This window comes from Amblyomma americanum, chromosome 3 (genome assembly GCF_052857255.1).
Source record: "Amblyomma americanum isolate KBUSLIRL-KWMA chromosome 3, ASM5285725v1, whole genome shotgun sequence".
NCBI lineage: Eukaryota > Metazoa > Arthropoda > Arachnida > Ixodida > Ixodidae > Amblyomma > Amblyomma americanum.
In genome coordinates, this window is record NC_135499.1 from 86,983,197 (window position 1) to 87,003,613 (window position 20,417).

General features: G+C 49.3%; 1 protein-coding gene across 1 annotated transcript; it reads left to right on the top strand.

The window, feature by feature from the left end:
* The first annotated feature begins 5,978 nt into the window (after nt 1-5,978).
* On the top strand, nt 5,979-19,559 carry LOC144123133 (uncharacterized). The gene is made up of 4 exons (XM_077656029.1): nt 5,979-6,965; nt 11,051-11,329; nt 14,525-14,672; nt 18,824-19,559. The coding sequence occupies exons 1-4, from the start codon at nt 6,138-6,140 to the stop codon at nt 19,057-19,059; spliced, it is 1,491 nt and encodes a 496-aa protein (XP_077512155.1). The 5' UTR covers nt 5,979-6,137; the 3' UTR covers nt 19,060-19,559.
* The last annotated feature ends 858 nt before the right edge of the window (nt 19,560-20,417 follow it).

Genomic DNA, 20,417 nt, shown 5'->3' on the forward strand with positions numbered 1-20,417 from the left:
CCTCTACTGACGGCCATCACGAGCGAGGGCGTTCAGAAGCGGTAGTGAGCCTATGCGCGGGCAAAGCGGAAGGGCTGCGCGATGCAAGGGAGAGCAATCGCCATGCAGATGCGCTCAGCAGCGCGGCGGACGCCAGAGTAATCGATGTTCCCCCTGCGAGTGAGCGAACCCGCCTGTACAAGGAGCAAAGGAAAGATCCGTCTGTCCTAAAATTGATAAACGTGTGCAACAGCTCAGAAGGGAAAGAGTCGGGATTTTATCATTTGGACTCTTGTGGTATACTCCGTTACAGAGACAAAGCGCACGGGGCCGCAGACAGAGCCGTTGTCCCTTTGCAAATGAGAAGGGAAGTTGTGAGGTTATGCCATGATGTGGAAGGCGGAGGACATTTTGGCTTTCAAATGACCCGTCGGGCAGTTAGCAAAGGCTATTTCTGGCATGGACTGAGACAGGATGTGGCAGAACAATGTAGAAACTGCCAGTGGAGAAAGACACCGAGGGTTAAAGAATTGCATGGACCACCTCATGATTTTACGTAACATTTTCGTGGGCAGCATGACGTAAGGGGAGTCTGTGAGTTGCTGCGACCATTGAACAATGAGAATGACTGAATGGCTACACATTCTCGTCTTACTAGCAAAATTTTGTCTCTGAGCTGTCATGCGTGAATGACTGGTGATTTACAATAAGAGCGGACCTGGATATATTGGTTTGCTCTGCCTGGTGGAGTTACTGGCCCGTTCATAACGTGGTTCTATGAAACTTGGAGTTGAGAACTCTGCTACGAACAGTGTGCTGTGAGAGTGACGTGAATGCAAAATTTTCGTAGAAAATTTCTTTGTAAGAAGAGGGGGTTGTGAAGGGCCGCATACGGGAGGCCCCAGCATTGCTAAAAAGAACTAACCAGGCGACCAGTGCCCAAGACATTTTCCCTGCCTTCAAATTTATTGACCCAGTCATGTCGGCGAAGACGGTGGTGGGGAAGGCGGCGGCCGATGCAGAAGACAGATGTGCAAAGACCGCCAGACGGCTAAAGAGGAGAGGCTGCGCGCGGCGCCCTACGTAACCGCAGTCTTCCCTGCGGTTTGCGCCGTGCTCCCCCCCCCCCCCCCCCACCGGCGCGCGAAGACGGGTTCGTTTGAGCGTTTGTGTGTGCAGGCCGACAGGCGACCATACCAGCAGCGGACACGACGGGCTGCGTAATGGCTCGAGGTGGCGGAGGAGGTCGGCGGCTGGCGCCGGACGGACTGACTGCAGAGAAGCGTCGCCCTCCGAGGGACACCTGATCCCCTTCGACCCATCCCCAACGGCGCCATCGGCCTTCCCGTCGTAACAGCCGCGGATTCCTAGAAGTTTGGCGGGTGCCTTTGATCGGCTGTGTGAGCAGCGACGACGAAAAACCGTTGGGCGAGGATGACCCAGAGAGAGAGAGAGAGAAAGGGAATCTCCGGAGAGACGCGGCGGGGCCAGGGAGACAAAGGAAGTCGAGCAGAGACGGGCGAGGCGAACGGACGCAAGATATCGCGCTGGTCTATAGTCAGCGAAGCCGGACCCCAACGTCCGTAGCAAACTGACCGCCAGCCGAAACGCCCAAGAGTCCTGTGGCCTCGACCCGTCAAAGCGCCGCCAGCCGAAACGCCCAAGAGTCCTGTGGCCTCGACCCGTCACAGCACCGCCAGCCGAGAGACGCCGGGAAGAGAGGCAGACCCCGGGAGAGCCGAAGCAGCCGCGGCCCGCCGACGCGAGACGATTGGAGGGGAGCCCCGACCTGCCGGACGGACAACCAGTTCTCCTAAAAGCCAGCGGTGAGCGGACCACCAGTTACGCCTTCAGGCAGAGAAGAATAAATATTGTTTTGCCGGGTTACCGCCTTGTTGGCTCATTCCTCCTCGCTTCAGCAGGACCCGTAGATTTTGTGACTGACCCCCGACAGGTGGGAACGTCACATCATCGAAACAAAAAAAAAAGCGTTTGTACAGAAAGGCTAAGTTGCTGTCTACATCGGATGCTTGGAAAAAATACAACGGAGATAAGACTGCTTGGAGCCGGATGGAAAGGGGGGACGTCTTGAGGTAGGAGCCCTGGAGCGCCGCACCCATGGTATAGCAGACCGCGCGTGCGGCACAATACGGCGTGGGAGGCGAGATCAAGGGGATCAAGGCACAAGTAATCCGGTGGGGGTGGGTTGAAAGTAAGCGACGCGAACACAACACAAACTATACCGCTGCGACAGGACGGCAATGTAGGTAGAGCAGGTTAATCCATGGGCACTCGCAGCAAGAGTCTGGTGGGATTCCGAAGATCTCTCCCGCCTATGACCGCAGTGGACGGCCACGCTGCCACCAACAACACGCCACAGTCGTCGGAGGCGCTGAGGGATGCAGAGTGCGCGCTAGGAGTCGCCCATTGCCTTGAAATCCGCTGCCGCGAACGACGCCTGTAAGAGCGCCATTGTGGTGTAGGGCCGTGAAGCCGTGCAAAAGACTTGCGATGCGCCGCGCGCCGCTGCACCAGTCCCAAAAGGAATTATGTGGGCACGCCGAGGTTCGCGGGAAAGCTGCCATGAATCCGCAGCTACGAAGTTCACGACAGCCCAGTGATAAGAGCAAGAGTTGCCTCTCGCTGGGGCTTGCGCGCGAGCGGCTAGGGGCTGCGCGAAAACGTGTGCGCAAGATGGCTTCCGTCCAGCGAGGAAGCCGGGCGAGCGACGGGAGGCCCATTACTGCGCCTCTGCTAGACAGCGGCGCAACGAGGACTGCTGGTAGTTGGAGATGCCTGCAGGAACCGCCGCACCGTGCTGAAGTTGCAAACACTATAGAAGACTGGCACGTTGGTGACCGCCGCTTCCGGCGGTGCGATGAAAAGGAAGACCGCCGTCGCCTGCCTGCCTGCAGCATGGAGCCGACGGCCCACGAGACAGATGCGCGGTGAAATGCGCTACCTTCGGCTGTTCGAACAAAACTGCTTGATCTCTCAAAACGGCGAGTGCAAGAGCAAAATCTTCTCTCCTCGTAGCTTTTGGCGTGAGGGAGAGAGAAAAGGGAGCGAGGAGTCAATTTGTATTTTTTGTTGAAAAGCATTGGTCCAAAAAACGTGCTCCCAGTTACCTTTCTGGGACCAAAATGCTATTTGTTTTTGTTTCTGCTTAACACCCTCGAAAAAACGTTTCTAGTTCAATAGTGGGCGCACTTCCCTTTTGCTTGTGTTTCTGTGTCCTGCCTCTACGTCCTGGAAATGTTCGATAAATGTTTTACTGGGACTGGTGTGATATGTTATCAGTTCAAGCACGTGCCTATGACGTAGGACCGCCTCGGCACATGCTATAAAAGCAGAGGCGTCGTGGAATAAAACACATTCGTTCCTGCCCTCGCTCGTGCGTCGTGTCTTCTCTCGGCCACGACAGAACTGGTACATTCCATCCTTTCTGGGCGCACCTGGGTAGGTATGTTGTTCGCTGGGTAGGCCTGGGTTCAAATATGGGCTTGATATGTATGGGTTCAAATGTATTTACGCTCTCGGTCGTATTTCTATGTTCTTTTCACCTATCGTTGATGTAACGACTGGTTTGCCCCATGTATTTGCTTTCGAAAGATAGAGTAATTTCGTAAGCCAAGCCCATATTACGTGCAACAAATCCGCACTTGTGTTTTACCTTGCGTTTACGTTTCAAGCAAATTGATCATCTCATTGTATGTCAGCGCTAAGAAAACGACATTTGCGGAGAGAGTTTCTGCATAGTTTTAGCTTGTGCGAAAGACTGTGCCCGAATGCAATCGCTACACGTCTGCTGTTTTCCCTTTTTCTACGTTCTTTAGTTCTGCCGCAAGCAAACAAACTGAGCAATTTTTCTGTAATAGATATACAGTCATACCCGGAATCCATTCTGTCTGAACATCGGGAGCCACAACTTAGTAATTTCTATTAACCCCGAGTTTTGCACGTTCAACATTCCTGCCCAAATTCAACGGTTATGTTTAAATTCAAAAATCGTATGCACGGCTCGTTTGCCCCCCCCCCCCTCCCAAGAAACTGAGCAACGCAGCCATTGTAAACACATTCGGAGATGCGCATGGAACGCGACAATTCTCAGGAGAGGTGCGGACAGAAGTGGGAATATTGTGGACATGGCTCCGTAAACTGAAAATGGATTAATGTTGCTATGTATACTGTGTACGGCTATGAAGATGCAATGCAAGCAAATTAATGTGACTTTCTTCTATTGTAAATCTGGGCGTACAAAAATTTATGTGCTTGAACCGAGGACAGATAGGAAATGCATTACACTAAAACTGCAGGATATTAACGAATGAATGAAATGTTTCGAGCAATGAGCGCTTTTGCTTTGGAAAAAATTATTTTACACTCATGGTGTGTTATGAAAAGCGTAAAGTGTAAAATATATGACTGCTTTTTTTCTGTGAAAATATATATAGCTGCGACAGAAATCATTTAAGGGTCCTCTATTAAAATATTCATCCCTGTTTAGGCTAACATGTATTTCTGCAGATGTACTGTCGTGATAAAAAGTTTACGGAGTGTGACAGTGCGGAAAAAAAAATCGTTGAAGGCACTTATATAACATCTCTTAACTGCGGGAAGGCGAAAGCCGCTTGCGAGTCATTGCACTGATTTGCAGTTTTTACCCATATTATATGTCACGTGACCTTGACATCACAAAGTCACGTGACCTAGGTGACGATGTAACGGACGGACGGTCACCGTGAGTATGAGCCAGTAAAGGCTACCGCCTTTAAAGAAATTTCCGAATCAGTCGCGTAATCCACTCGCCTGAAATGCGACTAGGAATGTGGGGACGTGCATGCTCTATCCGCTGGTAACAATACCGCGCGACTTTGTAAAAAGGTAGAGATGCAAAAACATTTTTCTGAGAAAACGCGTCACGTAATAGTTTGATCGCAGTAGTACGTAATTGTATCCATTTTAGAGTTGTTGTTCTTTGCTGTTAAAAGCAACTGATAGGAACTAAGGCTTTCTTACACTAATTTGAGATACTCATGTTTCTAGTCATTAATTTGGCTTGGTTATAATATATGTGGACTGAATAATCGTTGCGTGTAAAGGTTGTGACGCAATCATGTGAGTTTGGTTGATTCGTTGTACTGAATTTTTTTTTAATCACCCAGCGGGCGCATATTTCATGTTATCTTTAAAGGGACACTGAGGATAAAGAGAAGTTAATCTGTATCGATAGGGTAGACGGAAGAAGGAAAGAAAACTCAGGAGAGGTGGTTACGTCACATTTTTTGAAGCCCCCCCCCCCCCCCCCCTTTGCCCGCCGTCTCAGCGCAATTGCGCATGCGCAGCAGACAATGCAGCAGACGACGCCGCTGCGCCCAGCGTTACTATTGGCTGTGTCGTCGGCCAAAGACTCCCAGTAGCCCTTGCGAAAGCCCGTGCCTTCCGGCACACTTTTTGGCGTAGGGCTCGGATAGCGTGAGTTTCCCTTCCTCCATGATAAAGTGCAGCGTTCTGACCGAAAACAGTTGTTTTAAGCTAGAATTAAAAGACTAGAAAACGACGTACAGGTGTCGCCTTCACCGGCCGCTTTCGCAAGTAAAATGCATGCCTCGACCGCGATTTTTAACGTGGATCCCAGAGGCGACGCCACACTGTCATTCTTTTCAAGATGGCGTCAACTCGTCTTTTTCGTTAACGGCGCCGCGAGTTTCAATCCCCTCGAGGGAATATTATTAAATTCATTTTTTTCCCAGCAATAAATGCGTATAAAGAGTATACAGAATTGCTTTTCTGAAGGATGGCAGGGGATTGTAGACATAATGCTTAGATGCGATGTGATTTTAAGCGTGACGAATAAGCCGAACAGCGCAGATCCTTACTTCTTGCTTCGAAGCTGGCCTAAACGAGGCACTTAGTATGTAGCCACCGGTTCTAGTCTTCTGGACCTATTCGCACCAGTAGGAGTTTACATTGAACAGTGAAGAAGGAAGAAGAAGAAAGCGAAGAATCTGGATTTTTGCTCAAAACGCCGCTGGGCAAGGGAGAGGCAACATTGCGCGGCAAAGCTTCGCAGCAGGTCAGGCAGTGGTCGTCTGCCCTTTAGTCCGGACTGCCAAATTCTTTAGCCGGAGCAGAGATTGTATACAGAACGAGCAAACATGCTTACTGTTGCCTGGGGCGCGCGCGTAGGAGAGCGGCTACGAGCAGCTGCACGTTCTTACGAACTCCGTCAAAATTCACCATTCCCTTCAAGAAAATCCGCCCAGCTGCGTAACGTTTGCAACGACAGCCATTCACTGCGCAGAAAAGCAATCGCGCAAGCTTCTGGTTCTGCCAACGACCGCTGGATGAAGACTGCTTTGGGCCTCCTCACCGCTACCCCAGCACAGCGGCTTCCGCGCTATCCAGCCTTACCTCTTGTCGCTGAAGAAGCTGCCAGATGCCATGGTCAGTGCTCCTGGAATCAGAGTCGACAAACACGAGGCTTTTCCACAGCGATCATCAAAGAACATGCATATCGGTCAGCAGTGAGCTGCGAAGGTGGTCTGCCAAGCCAAAGAGGGTACCACAGCGTCGCTGGAAAAACGACATCATGGCGGGCGGGTGTTCCGGAATACATGATCATGACGCCTACTGGAATCTGGAAGCGCTTTTGGTCATCGACCACCAATACGCTCTCAACGGGGACCACGAATCACGTGATGAGCCCGAAGTCGCGCTGCCGTGATGTCGCTGAGCGCTCTTCAGTCCAGGGAGGGCAGAAGTTAGCCCTGCCCCCGTGGATGACGTCCCGGCGCCCGTACTTCATGAGCGACTGCGAGAAGGCGTTCAAGTGCCTGGCGGGAAAGTTGCCGGAGACAACGTCATGGGACCAGTTTCTTGACGTGGGTTGCGGTGCAGGTGACCTGACCCGTTGCATCATCAAGGAGTTTGGAGGCCGCCATCGTGTCGTGGTCGCCACGGAAAGGTCGGCTGATGCAGTCAAGGTTCGTGCCCTTGTGTACAGAGAGCTGCAGAGGGTGGACTGAACTAAAGTGCATGAACGCTTATTTTACGTTAAAGGTTTGGTAGTGATGTCAAACGTATAGGTGGGGGATATATATGAACTCCATATTTCACGTCTTATTAGATCAGCTGCAAGTGGAAGTAATCTTAGGCAAAATTTGATCGTAGATCAGTTCGGCCTCCCTCTCCCAGCCTGCAGTTAGTTGAACGTCGTCCAGTGAAGTGGCAACCGCCGCGATGGCTCAGTGGTTAGAGCGCTCGGCTACTGAGCCAGAGTACCCGGATCTGAACCCGGTCGCGACTTGATGGGGCTATACCCCACACCATCTGCTACTTTTGTCGATGATAATAAAGTTTATCCTCTTCCACCTCTGCTTTTTGACTCCACTGAAACCCGGCCGCGGTGGCCAAGTTTTTATGGAGTCAAAAAGCAGAGGCGGAGAAAGAGGATAAACTTTATTACTATCGACAAAAGTAGCAGATGCTGTGGGGTATAGCCCCGTCAAGTGGCCATGAGCCAGTGGCGCTCGGCGACTTCCAGGGCTCTTGTCACAGCACGGATCTGCATGTCCGAGTCGGAGATGAGAAAATGCGGCCTCCCACAGGTCTGGATTGGAGAGCTACAAACCTCGAGGAGGGTAGCCCCGAGTATGTGGGATAGAGTGGCATCTTCGCCACATAGTTTACAGGAAGGGTAGTTGACCCTGGTGTATATATGCGAGCATATATCGCGGGGTTGGGGAAGGTGTTCGCATGTAGTTTCCTTCACGCAACCTCTTAGGGTTTGGGGAGAGAAATATGTGCGAGGTGGATATAGAAGTCTACCTAAGCGGTAGTGCATGGGGATGTCATGAAATGTAACCATACGAGCTCTCGCCGTCCGCAGAACGGGCGACGCCACATCCCGGTCGACGAATCCTCGGGCATGACTGTGGGCTGCCTCGCTCCCTGGATGGGATGAGTGCGCAGGGACACAGATCAATTGGATCGGGCGGAGTTGGAGATCGGTCCAGTGGAGGAGAGATAGGGTGGCAGGGGAGACCCGGCCTTTGGCGAAATTACGAATCGCATATTTAGTCACTGAAGATGGTTTTTGCAGAGGTGGAGATCATCGCCAAGGCCATGACTGCCTACTCGGTCTCTTCAGACGATGTGAAGATTCCGGAATGGAGCACGCAACCAACGGCAGTCCACAGTGGTTTACAACCGCGAGCGAAAAAGCATCTTGATCATAGTGTTCGGTGGCGTCGACGTAGACCGCTGTCTGATCTTGTAAATACTTTTTGTGCAGGGACCTAGTCCTGTCCTTGTGGCGAGTGACATGATACTCTGGGTGCTTGTTTTTAGGCAGGGGGGTAACGATAATTTTACAGTCGATATGGGACGGAAGCTCTAAACGCAGTAGGCACCCGTGTGCTGTGTGATGTCTTTTCGCGTTAAAGACCCCCGGTGTTCTAAATTATTCGCGAGCCCTCCACTACGCCACTTATTTCTTTCTTTCTTCTTTCACACCCACCTACCGCACCTTCCTTTCCTTACGGCGCGGTTCGGGTGTCCACCGAGATGTGAGACCGTTACTGCGCCATTTCATTTCCTTACAACCAATATTCCAGTGAAGTGGCGTCCATTTTTTTTTATGCGAAAGCATTTCTTGCCTCGTGAGGGGCGTGTACAGGACCTGGAAGCAGAGCGTGTCCGCACAAAAATGACGATGCGAAAAAAGAAACACTCTGCTACTGCGGCTCAAACTGCGGATTTCTGTGTGCCAGGCGGGCACGCAACGCATACGCCACGAAGGGTCGTTGATTGAAGCGTGTTAGGGGGGGGGGGGTACGAAGTGGACGCGTTTTGATGTGTACGACGGTAAAGTGTACATGTGTTGTGGATGTTTACTGATGTTAGAGACCAATGACCTGCAGAAAAAAGGTGCTGGTGTTCAAAATCAAGTGGTTTGCATTTCTACAATGCAGCAGACCTTATTTGCAGGAAGAAATACAGATAATCCCTGCAGGTGGCGTAAGGCTAAAGGGTCGGAAGCCTGACGCGGCCTTAGCCCCCACACACTTGTTACAGCCTGCAGCAGCAAAATCATATTTTGTTTAGTTCCGACGCTTACGCGGTTACAATAGCACGAACATATTTCCACACTTTCAAATACAACACAACGAGTACAGCAGATACACAGTACAATACAGCAATACAACACAAGTACACTTTCGAGGTTTTGTTAAGGAAAGAGGGTACAGGTACATCCATGTACAACGGAATTGAACACTTGACCGAATGACTGCAGTGCTCTGCATTTTTTTCTTTTTTCTTTTTTAGCTGTGAACAGTAGAGAGACTGCTTTACACAAGCGACGGTTCGAGGTTTGATTCCCGGACCTGGACGAAGGCCTGCAGCGATAACAACGCTAATGTCTTGCTCTAGATCAAACGGTGTAGACTTGCAATACTCGTATGTCCTAACCACGACTCCGTGTTCTCATGCTGACGAAAACAGAACGTTATTCAGAGAGATTTGAGTCATAAGAAACACTTGGACCCAGAAGTAGAGATTACAATGAGCTATCTGAGGTCGGGTGGCCGCCAGTCACTCCTCAGTTAAAAACTTCCTCGAAGACTACTGCAGATGAAACCTTTCTTAAACAAGTGGCATCACCATCGCATGTGAATAAAAACTATCCCATATTTTATTACTAAGCATTTAGCTTAGATTTTCACAATTCATGTTCCATTAGTGCCACGAGAGCCGGAAATTGGGCGTCCTCTTAAAAGCGCCGTTTGACTTGTGACCCAGACCGATGGCCTGGGGATTGGGCGCTTTCTTTTAGGGTTAGGTTGTAGTCATAATTTAGTTTATTCGTCCCTTGGAGACAGAAATAACTGAGCGTGTTTTATATACTTGTTAGGGGACTATTCCATCTCGCGGAAATCGCTAATACACTTGTACTGACAACCTTGAACTTCGAGCTGCTGGTGTCCCTCCCCGTGACTTATAGCTGTGCGATGGCTATACACACCGCATTTAGTTCGGTACAAAGCACGGCTCAAAAATATTTCGTCTCTTTTTCCGTGTGGCAGCCGTGGTGGCTCAGTGCTTATGGGGCGAAGCTCCTGATCGCGAGGACGCGTGGCCAGATGCGGGTTGTGGCGGCCTCGTTTTAATGGAGACGAAATTAAAACCGCGCGTGTGCTGTGCGATGCATGTGCACGTTAAATAACTCTAGGTCACCGAAATTAATCAAGAGCCCTCCACTACGGCATCTCTTTCTTTCTTTCTTTTTTCTTTCTTTCTTTCTTTCACTCCATGCTTCATACTTCCCCTCACGGAGCATTTCGTGTCCACTGAGGGCGAGATTGATAGAAATAGTTATTGCGTCTTTCCATTCGTAATAACCAACTGTTAGTACGAAAGCATTAGATTGCTCATCGACAGGAAAACCCGGCGTCAATCGAAAAGTTGCGTTACAAAACTCGCGATTGGTAGGAACGGTGAGACGTCATCAAAGGCGGGAAAATACGAAGTTAGCCAGTAATAGTCAACATTTACAATTGCAGCAACTACAATGAAAGATAATAAGAAAAGGAATATAATGAACTTGAATCTGATGAGACAGCTGCACCGACGATCGAGGCAGTTGCCCTTCGGACCTCAAACATCAGCGCTTGTTCTATATACGTACCATTAGAACGACGCACAAGCTTTCAAAGTGATGTGGTTTCGGGTCCAAGACTGCGACTCTCCAAATTGTCGCACAAGCATGGGGCCACTATGGTTCTAATCGACGTGATATGTAGCGCAGAACTGCTAGTTTAACGTGAGTCAGCCAGTAAATGGGAGTTGCACCGTCGATGAACAAATTCAGGGTTGTCTATGGGAGAGGGTCGGCACCGCATCGCAAGCTCGTTGGTGGACGCTAAGCGATGTCATCGCATTGTCACACGTAATCAACGATTAAGTGCCCCCTAAACTTCTATTAATATCACTCCGTCACTAACGACTCGGCGTACTTGATGGCTTCACGTCTCAGTGTTCTGTTCTCGGTGTGGCGGAATTGTCGCAGGTGCTCCGCCGCAACGCGGCGCAGCGTGACATCCTCTACGAGGTGATGGACGTGGAGAAGGACGTGAGCGAAGCCCTGGCCAGCTGGGGCCGCTTCCGGCGCATCTTCTCCTTCTACCACCTGGAGAGCGTGCGCGACAAACAGCGGGCGCTGGAAAACATGCGGCGCCTTTTGTGGGACTATGGCGGCGAGCTGTTCCTGATGTACCGCGTCCAGTCCAACCTGAAGCCGCTCTACAAGATGCTCGCGAAGAGCGGGCGCTGGAGCGAGGTGGCCGCGGTGAGTGTGCTCCACCTTACTGCATGCTCTCGAACGTACCACGAAGGAAGGAAGATTCTCAGTCTTTACGCGCTTTTCAGGGACTAAGAAGAGACAGAGATAAGTCTGCCACCATCCATGAGAGGACCCACACTCAAGTCCAAATGAACCGCTTAACACCAGTTGTTTGGACCACTGCCATTCACCGACTAGTAAAACTGAACATTGGTTTTTGAGGAAAGAAAATGGCGCAGTACCTGTCTCACATATCTCGGCGGACACCCGAACCGCGCCATAAGGAAGGGATAAAGGAAGAAAGAGGTACCACAGTGGAGTCCTGCGGAATAATTTTGACCACTTGGGAATCTTGAACGGGCACTGACATCGCACAGCACAAGGCTTCTTCTTGCGTTTCCCCTCCGGCTGCCGAGATCGGGTTCGAACCCGGGTACTCGGGCTCAGTAGATGAGCGCCTCAACCACTCAGCCACCGCGGCGGATGAAGTGAACGCGGCAATTCTCGGTTCAGGTGGAACATTCCACTCGAACCCACTTTAACCACCCAGCGTACTACCCACTTTAATACCATAGCGTAGCAACGCAGTAGGAGACGGGGTGGGGTATATGGCTTCTCCTACCAAGTCGTTATCGTCGCTTCGCCGCAGGCAGGCTGCGGCGCGCGCCTGTTCTATTTTTTCTCACCTCTCGATTCTTTCAGTTCCCTTCTATTGGCATGAGGCAGCGGCTCAGTTGTAGCCAGACAACAGGCCGCGCGTATACTCCGTTGCCTCCTTCGTGTTCCGCAAACCACAGCAGTTCAGAAAAGAGATAGCGAAGTGAACGCTTTCCTGGAAACTTGCTTCCTTCCTATATATTTCTTTCATGCATGCTCTAAGGTGCCCGTGGAGCTGGCGGAACCACGCAGCTATAATTTGACGTGGCGTAAGTACTATGCCTCAAATGCGGTTCGATAAGAAGTGGCAACTACGAGATCCTAAATTGACTACAATAATCCAGGGGCATTACGAAGCTAGGCTTGAGGGCATTTCGGGGTATCGCGACATATCCAGAGTGTATTATTGGATGGTCGTGTGAAGACCAGTGCAAACTAATGCACGGTTTTAGAACCCGTTGCTTATCTTTGTTGTACAGGGTACTTGTTAGGGTAAGTGCCCATCAGATAAGGGCAGCGCTACAGACTTCAAGCAGTCAAGTGAAGAGTACTTCGAGAATGTGCTGCAGCGCAAATCGGCGAAGGCGTGAAGCAGGACAAAAACAGCGCTGCCTCACGCCTTCGCCAATTCGTGCTATAACACCTTCATCAATATGTGCAAAGTACTGGCCCAAGAATCAGCGGTGGGCTACTGGACTATCGGTGGCATTCTTTTGTAAGTCAAGTTATATAAAAATCCGCCCAATACAGCGCGCCCCTACGCATGACGTTGCGAAACACTAATCAACTGAATGGAAACAGCTTTAACGGTTGCACTCTGTAGAGAAGCTGTGGATGAAAGCAGATATTGCAATAAATATATTTAAAATAAATCAGGGAATAAATTACTTTTGGATTTGTACCAATCTTGAATGGCGGCACCTTCCTGCGCATTATTCAGCAAGTCACATACTTGTCCGCCTTTTAGAGGAGTTAGATCGGGCAGCCTGGTTTTAGAAAACCAAGTTGTAGGCGCGCACGCCTAATTATCATTTCCGCGAAAGAGAATATATGCTGAAAGCAAGAATGGGAATTTTCTTCAACTCAGGTGATTCCCTAAATGTAGCCAGGCAGCACACACACAAAAAAAGGGTGCATGTGTCTTTTTCTTGTACGCAAAGTTTTTCACTGGGCTCTTTTAAGTCAAATTACGCGCGCGAATTCTTAGCCCGTTGTGGTTATTCTGAAAGTTTTGTTTTTCGATGAGTACTTGGAAAACATGTGGAAAGCGGCTTTAGAGAAGTATTTCTCCTCGTTAGCCACAGACTGCGACCACTGTCACGGGATCTATTCGACAGACCTCAACATCTGATGTGCCTCGAACGAGCCTTTCTCTTTCCAAATCTCTTGCCCATGGCATAAATTTTGTTCTTCAGCAAGTAGCTCAGATTCGCAAGAAGTGTTTTCTAGGGCGAATCCGAAATACTAAAGAGTCGTTCAATTAGGTCGTCTAGGAACGCGCTCCAAAGAATGCCTTCCTGAAAATGCACATCTCTGAATTACCACGCCAGGCGCAGCTCTCACAATTCAGCAATGCCATCATGGCATATATAGCTAATGTTCTGAATGCATTGCAGATGTCAGTGAGACCGTACACATGTGGTGTAGCTCGAGAGGCGTACCGAACAGATACAACGAGGCCATAGAAGCAATGAGACAGGCAAAGAAGAGAAAATCTGACTTTGCTGCGGACTGCGTGGTTGGTGGCTACTATACAGATGTTTCAGTACATGACATTTGTGGCAAAAGAACTCAGGTGAACCTGTATTTGTGTCCGACACCGTATATCTGAAATTGTGATTTTTTTTGCATGTGACTCATCACAACAAAAGATCAAAGGATAGAAGGCTGACTTCTTCCCGGTTTTACGTACAACGAGATGCCAAGCTGAAGAAATAGAATTTTGCGCACTTCCGCGATATTGTTTTTCCTAAATAAAGTTTACTGGAAAAAAACCCACCCAAACGTGCGTTCTCGGGAAATAAACAACCAAAGTGTGAATATTTCTTGCAGAGCAAGAAGTCTAGTTTATTTATTTATTTATTCAAAATACCCCCAAAGGCCCTCATTTGAGGGTATTACATGGGGGGGGGGGGGGAGTAAGTACAAAGCATTGTAAGTACAAAGCAGAATAAACAAATAAGGGGTAAAACAAACAACCAAACAAACCCGAATGAGCAATGTTGAATAGTTGCTGCGACAGCGAGTGCTAAATAAGTATAAAAAGACGTGCGAAGTACTGGGCTTATACAATATGCACTTTAAGTTCCGAAGTATTAGCAAGCCACGATGCTAAGAGAATGCTTGTACATTGTAGAAAATTCTCAAACTTGGGACGGTATCTTTTTCCTGCGCACGCAAGATAGTGGGTCTCTCTTCTATCTGAACGAAAGCGCGATATAGCCGATTTTCTATCTTCCATAAATTTTAATCTTGTCGTCACAGAGACAGAATGTTCCCAAAATGCTGATGTTTCAAGGAGTAAATCTGTGTCCCCCCCTCAAGGACTATAAGGCGTTCCACCCGAAGCTGCCCAAGGGAGAGAAGTGCGCCGTCCCCGTGTGCAAGATGCTGGAGGACGCCGGATTCCAGGTCAAGCAGAGCAAGGTGCTCGAGACCAACTGGCGGCTCTCAGCCACGGAGAACCTCGACGGTACGAACCCGTGCGCACCCGCGCTGTCGCAAGAGCCCACTTGTGCTCGAGCATGCGCACATAGACAGCCTCGCGATGTCACGGCCCGTTCTCGCGCACCTCAGCTTTCACAACCACCGCACGAAAAAGACAAGACCAGGAGCTTCGCCGCACGATGTGAAATCGGAACCCACATGCACTTGCACTTTCCGATCACTTCATATCGTAAAAATACCTTGTGACAGCATTCCTGTTTAAGGGGCCATGCATGACGAAAGTGTCAGCTTTTGAACTTCTGCGCCGATTTTGATGAAATTTTCAGATATGCTGCGTCTCTGTCCCAATACATGCCAAAATTTCAATTGTAGTACCTTTAACGTGAAAAAGTTTGCGTCGTGTGCCGTGAGTGTGCCAGTTCAGGAAAACTATTAATTAAAACAAATTTCTAATTTGTTCCTTTTTTTAGATGTAGGCGACCGCAAGAAAGCTCCTCTTCCTGAATGAGGGAAGAGATTGCTCTTTTTTGATCACTTTTTCCGAGTGTCACACAAATGAAAAGCAGTCTTGATTTTTTGCTGTCACTGGTGTTTAAAATGTTGGCTTCTTTTCCACAGACCGCTGAGCATGATAATTACCCTAACTTGTTGCCCACAAAACGCTGGACTAGAAAAGCACCTTCGAAATAAATTTCGGCTGTGCAGTATAAAAAAAAGATATATTTCCGAAATGTGCGGTTTGGCCCAAAAATGCGAACTGAGTAAAACAATTTAAATGATTCGGTGCATCTGTAATTTTATTTTACGGGCTTTCATTCTCAATTAAATGCCTTTGCTTCATAGGAAAGACCATCTCCTTCGATGTGATGCTGCAGCAGTGGCAACTGCTTGCAGCTTTTTGGCGCTTGTTTTTATGTCCTTAAACTGTGGGGTGTTATGAGTGGGAACTGGGCCGAGGATACAGAGTGGGAACTGGGCCGAGGAGTACACCGCAGGGCGGTGAAGTAGGCAGACGATAAAGGGCAGCCTTTAGGAGGTGCAGCAAACTTGAATGTTTATTTTACATATTTACGAAGGTTTAGGGAATACGTGCGAGTACGAAATTTAAGAGACCAGGGAGACCAAAAGTCTAAATGTGAAGAAGCGCTCGAACCCTCCAGTTCGCGGTTTAAATACAGTTGATTGTCCCCAGGCACCTGGCTGTAGGGAACGCAACTGCGTGTCGAGCGCCCAATGGGGCTTTAGCAACTTCATAGGCAGCCCCCCCCCACACACACACACACACAGACACACGTGAGCACACACACACGCAAAGAGAAATCTTGGCGCCTTGGAGTCTCGAGCTGTTCTGTTTTCAGCAGCGGCACTGAGCAGGCCCAAAGCGCTGTCTACCTTCCAGCTGTTGTGATCCTTAAACAAGTGCGCCTTGGCGCTCGGAGGCGTCAGTTCGCCGACGCCGGGCAAGGCACGGAGGATCGCTGCGCACCAAGCGCCCTCCCCTTCCTTCCCTCTTGCGATCCCCGCATGGGGTTCTCCAAGCCTGATCTCTACTGCGATGCGGAATGCAGCGCTTTGCACGGACGGGGCTCTACAGAGAGTAAGCGGCTCTACGGCGGTTGGATAAAACGCGGCTGGAAATGGACACCTTCCGAGCTGAGGAATTCGCAGGTGGGACCCGTGAGATCCCCTGTTTCTCAGGGTCGAGTTCGCAGCAGGAGGGTAGACAATCTTTTGCGCCTGCTCGGCCCCGCTGCTGAAAACAAAACAGCTCGCGACTCCAAGGTGCCAAGATTCCTCCTTGTTTATGTGTTCACGTGTGGTGGGGGTGGAGCCTATGAAATTTCTAAAGCCCCATTGGACGCTCGTCAAGCAGTAGGGTTCCCTAGCTAGGTGCCTGGGGACAATCAACCGTACCTAAACCGCTTACTGGCGGGTTTGAGCGCTTCTTAACATTTAGGCTTTTGGTCTCCTTGGTCTCTTATGTGCTCGCACGTATTCCCTAAACCTTTGTAAATACGTAAAATAAACACTCAAGTTTCCTAAAGGCTGCCCTTCATCGTCTGCCTATACTTCACCGCCCCGCGGTGTATTCCTCGGTCCGGTTCCCAATCATAACAGGGATGACAGTACTCAGAAACTGGCGGAAATCAGCTGAACTGTGAACTGTAAGGATAAGCTCTGTGTGCACTAATAAAACCGAGGTCTTAAGAGGTATAAAGGCTAGGAACTTATCTTTTGAAGGCCACATGATACGTTTACGCTAATCACGGGCGCACTTTCTTTTTCCTACGAATTACGTCTTACAGTACCAGGGTTACACCGTTTTTTGCTTGCGTTTTTATTGCATTACTTCTGCAGTCTAGACAAAACACCTGAACCTTCCTGAACGAGCCACATACGGCGAAAACAAGCTGCGATATGCCTGTTTTTTTTTGTTAATGTGCGGCGCATTGGAAACTACGTTTTTGGACACTCCCGGCGACACCCCCGCGCGACCTCCGCGACTCACCGTTGTGAACCCACCTTGACTGGTCCTGTGCCCTTCACTGGTTGTACTTCCTCTGTCTACCACAACCGTAGCGGGGGCGTGATGACGCCCCCTCTACGGTTGGTGCTTGTACCGAGTTGCGCTGGGAAAGGAGACATACCCCCAGTGTTCCTGCTTATAATGAGGACTTGCGATAACGAAAGTAACATGCCAGCTCACTCGGCTCACGAATAACTCCAAACTTTTGACGAAGGCTGTACATCCTGCAAACCTCTTCACGACCCTCGAAGCAACCAGTTTCGCCATTAGAAGCCTCATAGTGCCAAAATGTGTCATCGATCGTAACATTCGCCCATAGACTGGAGGGAATTCGAGCTCACTTCAGCTTCTTCAATCAGTTGCTTCTAAAATGCTATCGCATTGTCAACACATAAAGTTATTAGATGTTCCTCTCACTTTCTGGGAGGCTGTGGAGAGAGCGGAGAGATGGAGTTTAGTTCTCAGCAATCTCCTCTTCTACGAAGAGAGACAAGCACCAATACGGGGGCACCCTTAGACCTCTTTATTAAAAGATCTGCAGCGTGGCAGATGATGACGCCGCCACGCAAAGAGGCTGAATCAAAGGCAGCCGAACGAAAAACAGACTCCCTGCAGAAATGGCGCCTGCTGGTGCGGCAGCCACCAACTGTTGAATACATGCCTGCATCGTGTCTAGACTTCGATCGGCCGCCAATGACTGCAACCTCGCCGTTGTTTCTGCACTTGGGAGATCTAATGGACACAATGAGCTGTGCCAAAGGAATGCGGTTCATTTAATGCGCCTCTAAAGTGCCCAGGGTCCACCTGGTGGGAATGGAGGGATGTGGGGAGTAGCTGTGTCTATAGCTGTTTATAAGGGCTGCAATAACTTGTCTCCCTAGCAGCATCCTGTGATTAAGCCGTCCGCTGCTCAAACTGCACCGCAATTTGAAAGAACTGAAATGCTCCACAGGCCGCTTGACAGAATGAGACGGAAAATAGAGCCATACAGCATGACGTCTGGAGAGCATGGCACGTGTGCCGGTTCTCAGTCTACCGCCCTCACCTACAAATAAATGGACCTGTTCAATGAATCACGACCAGCTGTGGTACACTGTGCTGCGCGCGTACGTTGGTATATGGGAAGTAATTTTATTTTGACTTATTTGTTTTCAGCGCGTATGATTTCGTGCATAAACCACTGTAAAATCTCATCCCATTAAACATCTGACAGTGCGTGATCGTGTCTAACGTAGTCTTCTCCCTTATAAATATTGTCTATATACAGTTCATAGGATTCTTATGCACTCTATTGCCTTCCTATAGATATTTATTTTTGTATATTCATAGTCCATAGACAGTAGACTGTCTATAGACAAAAGTCTCCTAAAAGTGTATGGCCATAAATCTATAGATTGTCTATAGACTGTCTATAGGATTTGTATTTTCTATGGAGTTTTCTCCAGGGTTCGTCTATAAACTTTATATACAGAAGTCTACGAACAGTCTATACACTGTCTAAAGAAGTTTTTGTAAGGGCTTGCCCAATACTTGGTCGTATTTGTGTTTCCCCTCAAATGCCGACGCACTTTCGCGCAATGTCACTCCGTCTAGTACGCGACCAAGATTTGCTCACTGCATCTCCTAACGGCTTCGATCTCTCCGCGCAGAGCTGATCATGGGGACGTCGCAGGTGATGCATCGAGTCCTTCCGGAGCAGCGCGAGCAGTTCATTCGCGACTGCGCTGAGGCCGCCGCGCAGGTGCTGCCGCGCAGCGGCGACGAGCTCATCTTCTCCTACACGTCCTTCATGGCCTGGGCTGTGGTGGACCCGGCCAAGACCGGCAGCGACGGGAATGACTCGCTGGCGGCGCGATTCTTCTGGCGGCGGCCGATGATCGACTAGGGTGGACAACCGTATACCCTAATTGTGGCTGCCTTCCTCTCTCATCTCGTTACCGCAACACGCCCCACCGCACTCATTGCACAAATTACTACTCGCAAGCGCTGTCTTGCCTCGTTCCTGTGCTGAATTTTACCTAAATTGTTATTCTGGGGGGAAAAGAAAGCTCTGAATCGGCGCCTGAAGACATATTGTACTCAAAAGTACCTGAAGCGGATCGCTACTTCTGCAGCAGCGACGATGAACAAGGCACACGTGTTCTCGTTGAACGTCTGCTTCTCGCACTGGTCGAAGAAACCAAACGGTTTTATAAAAATAGAACTATTCGGCCCCTAATTCAAAGCTCGCGCCTTTCACTTCATCGCGTGTTCAGTCTTAAATGTTTCGTTCTGTGGTTGCCTTTGTATGGCGATTGTTAAAAGGTTGCGAAGCACCCATAGTCTTGTGTGTTGTACAAACCATGTTATCTCTGTAGGAAAGAAAATGAAAGTGTAGTTTCTGTGCCGAGAAAACAGAATGTAGTGTATAATAAAGGTCACAAGCTTTATCCTCCGAGTGATGATCTGACTACGTTGATGGGCGCTCGCATATATATGCCCATGTTATAGTGGCCAGAGCACTATGCCACCGTACATTTACGCAAGAGAAGTGATCAGATTCTTCGTCTGCTATACATCTCCGCCCTGTTCTTCGAAACCCGCGTCGGTCACACTCAATTGTATCTTCTTGCGGTGCGTTCGGGGCGAAAACCTCGCATGTGACGAATTACCACGCGTTCCCTCTGCCCTTCTGTTTCTAAGCGGAGCCCCAATAGAAGTCTGTATTTATTCAGTCGAGACTGTATTCCCTTTTTGTCTATTGGAGTTTTTTTATTCGATAAGTGTGCCATGAGGCATAAGTTAAAAAAAAGAGGGAAGGAATGCGGGAGATTGAAAGCTAAAAGAAGGAGTGAAGACCCGTTGCGCTGAGGTAGTCGCAGATGTTGCTGATGAAACGATTGTCCATAGTCTACTTCACATAGTCACGTTCGCGGATCCACCGCAGGCCCACCTCCCTGAGGAGCCGTTTTCTAATAACAGCCGTCGCTGGGCGCGTCCTCAACAAGTGCCGCACATCACAACTATCACATTTATTGGAGTTTGCCTTCACCCTGGGAAACACGAACAACATGTTCTCGTGTCAACGCGGCCATTATTATTAGCTACACGTCGCCATCCTAACATTGCGCGCTTGTGCTTGGATAGAAAAACAGGGACGCCGAAAACAACGAACGTACAGTTTAAATGCATTCCATAAAAAAACGGTACTCGCAGACGACAACTGTAGTCTCAACAATATAGTCCTAGTTCTCACTTCCACTC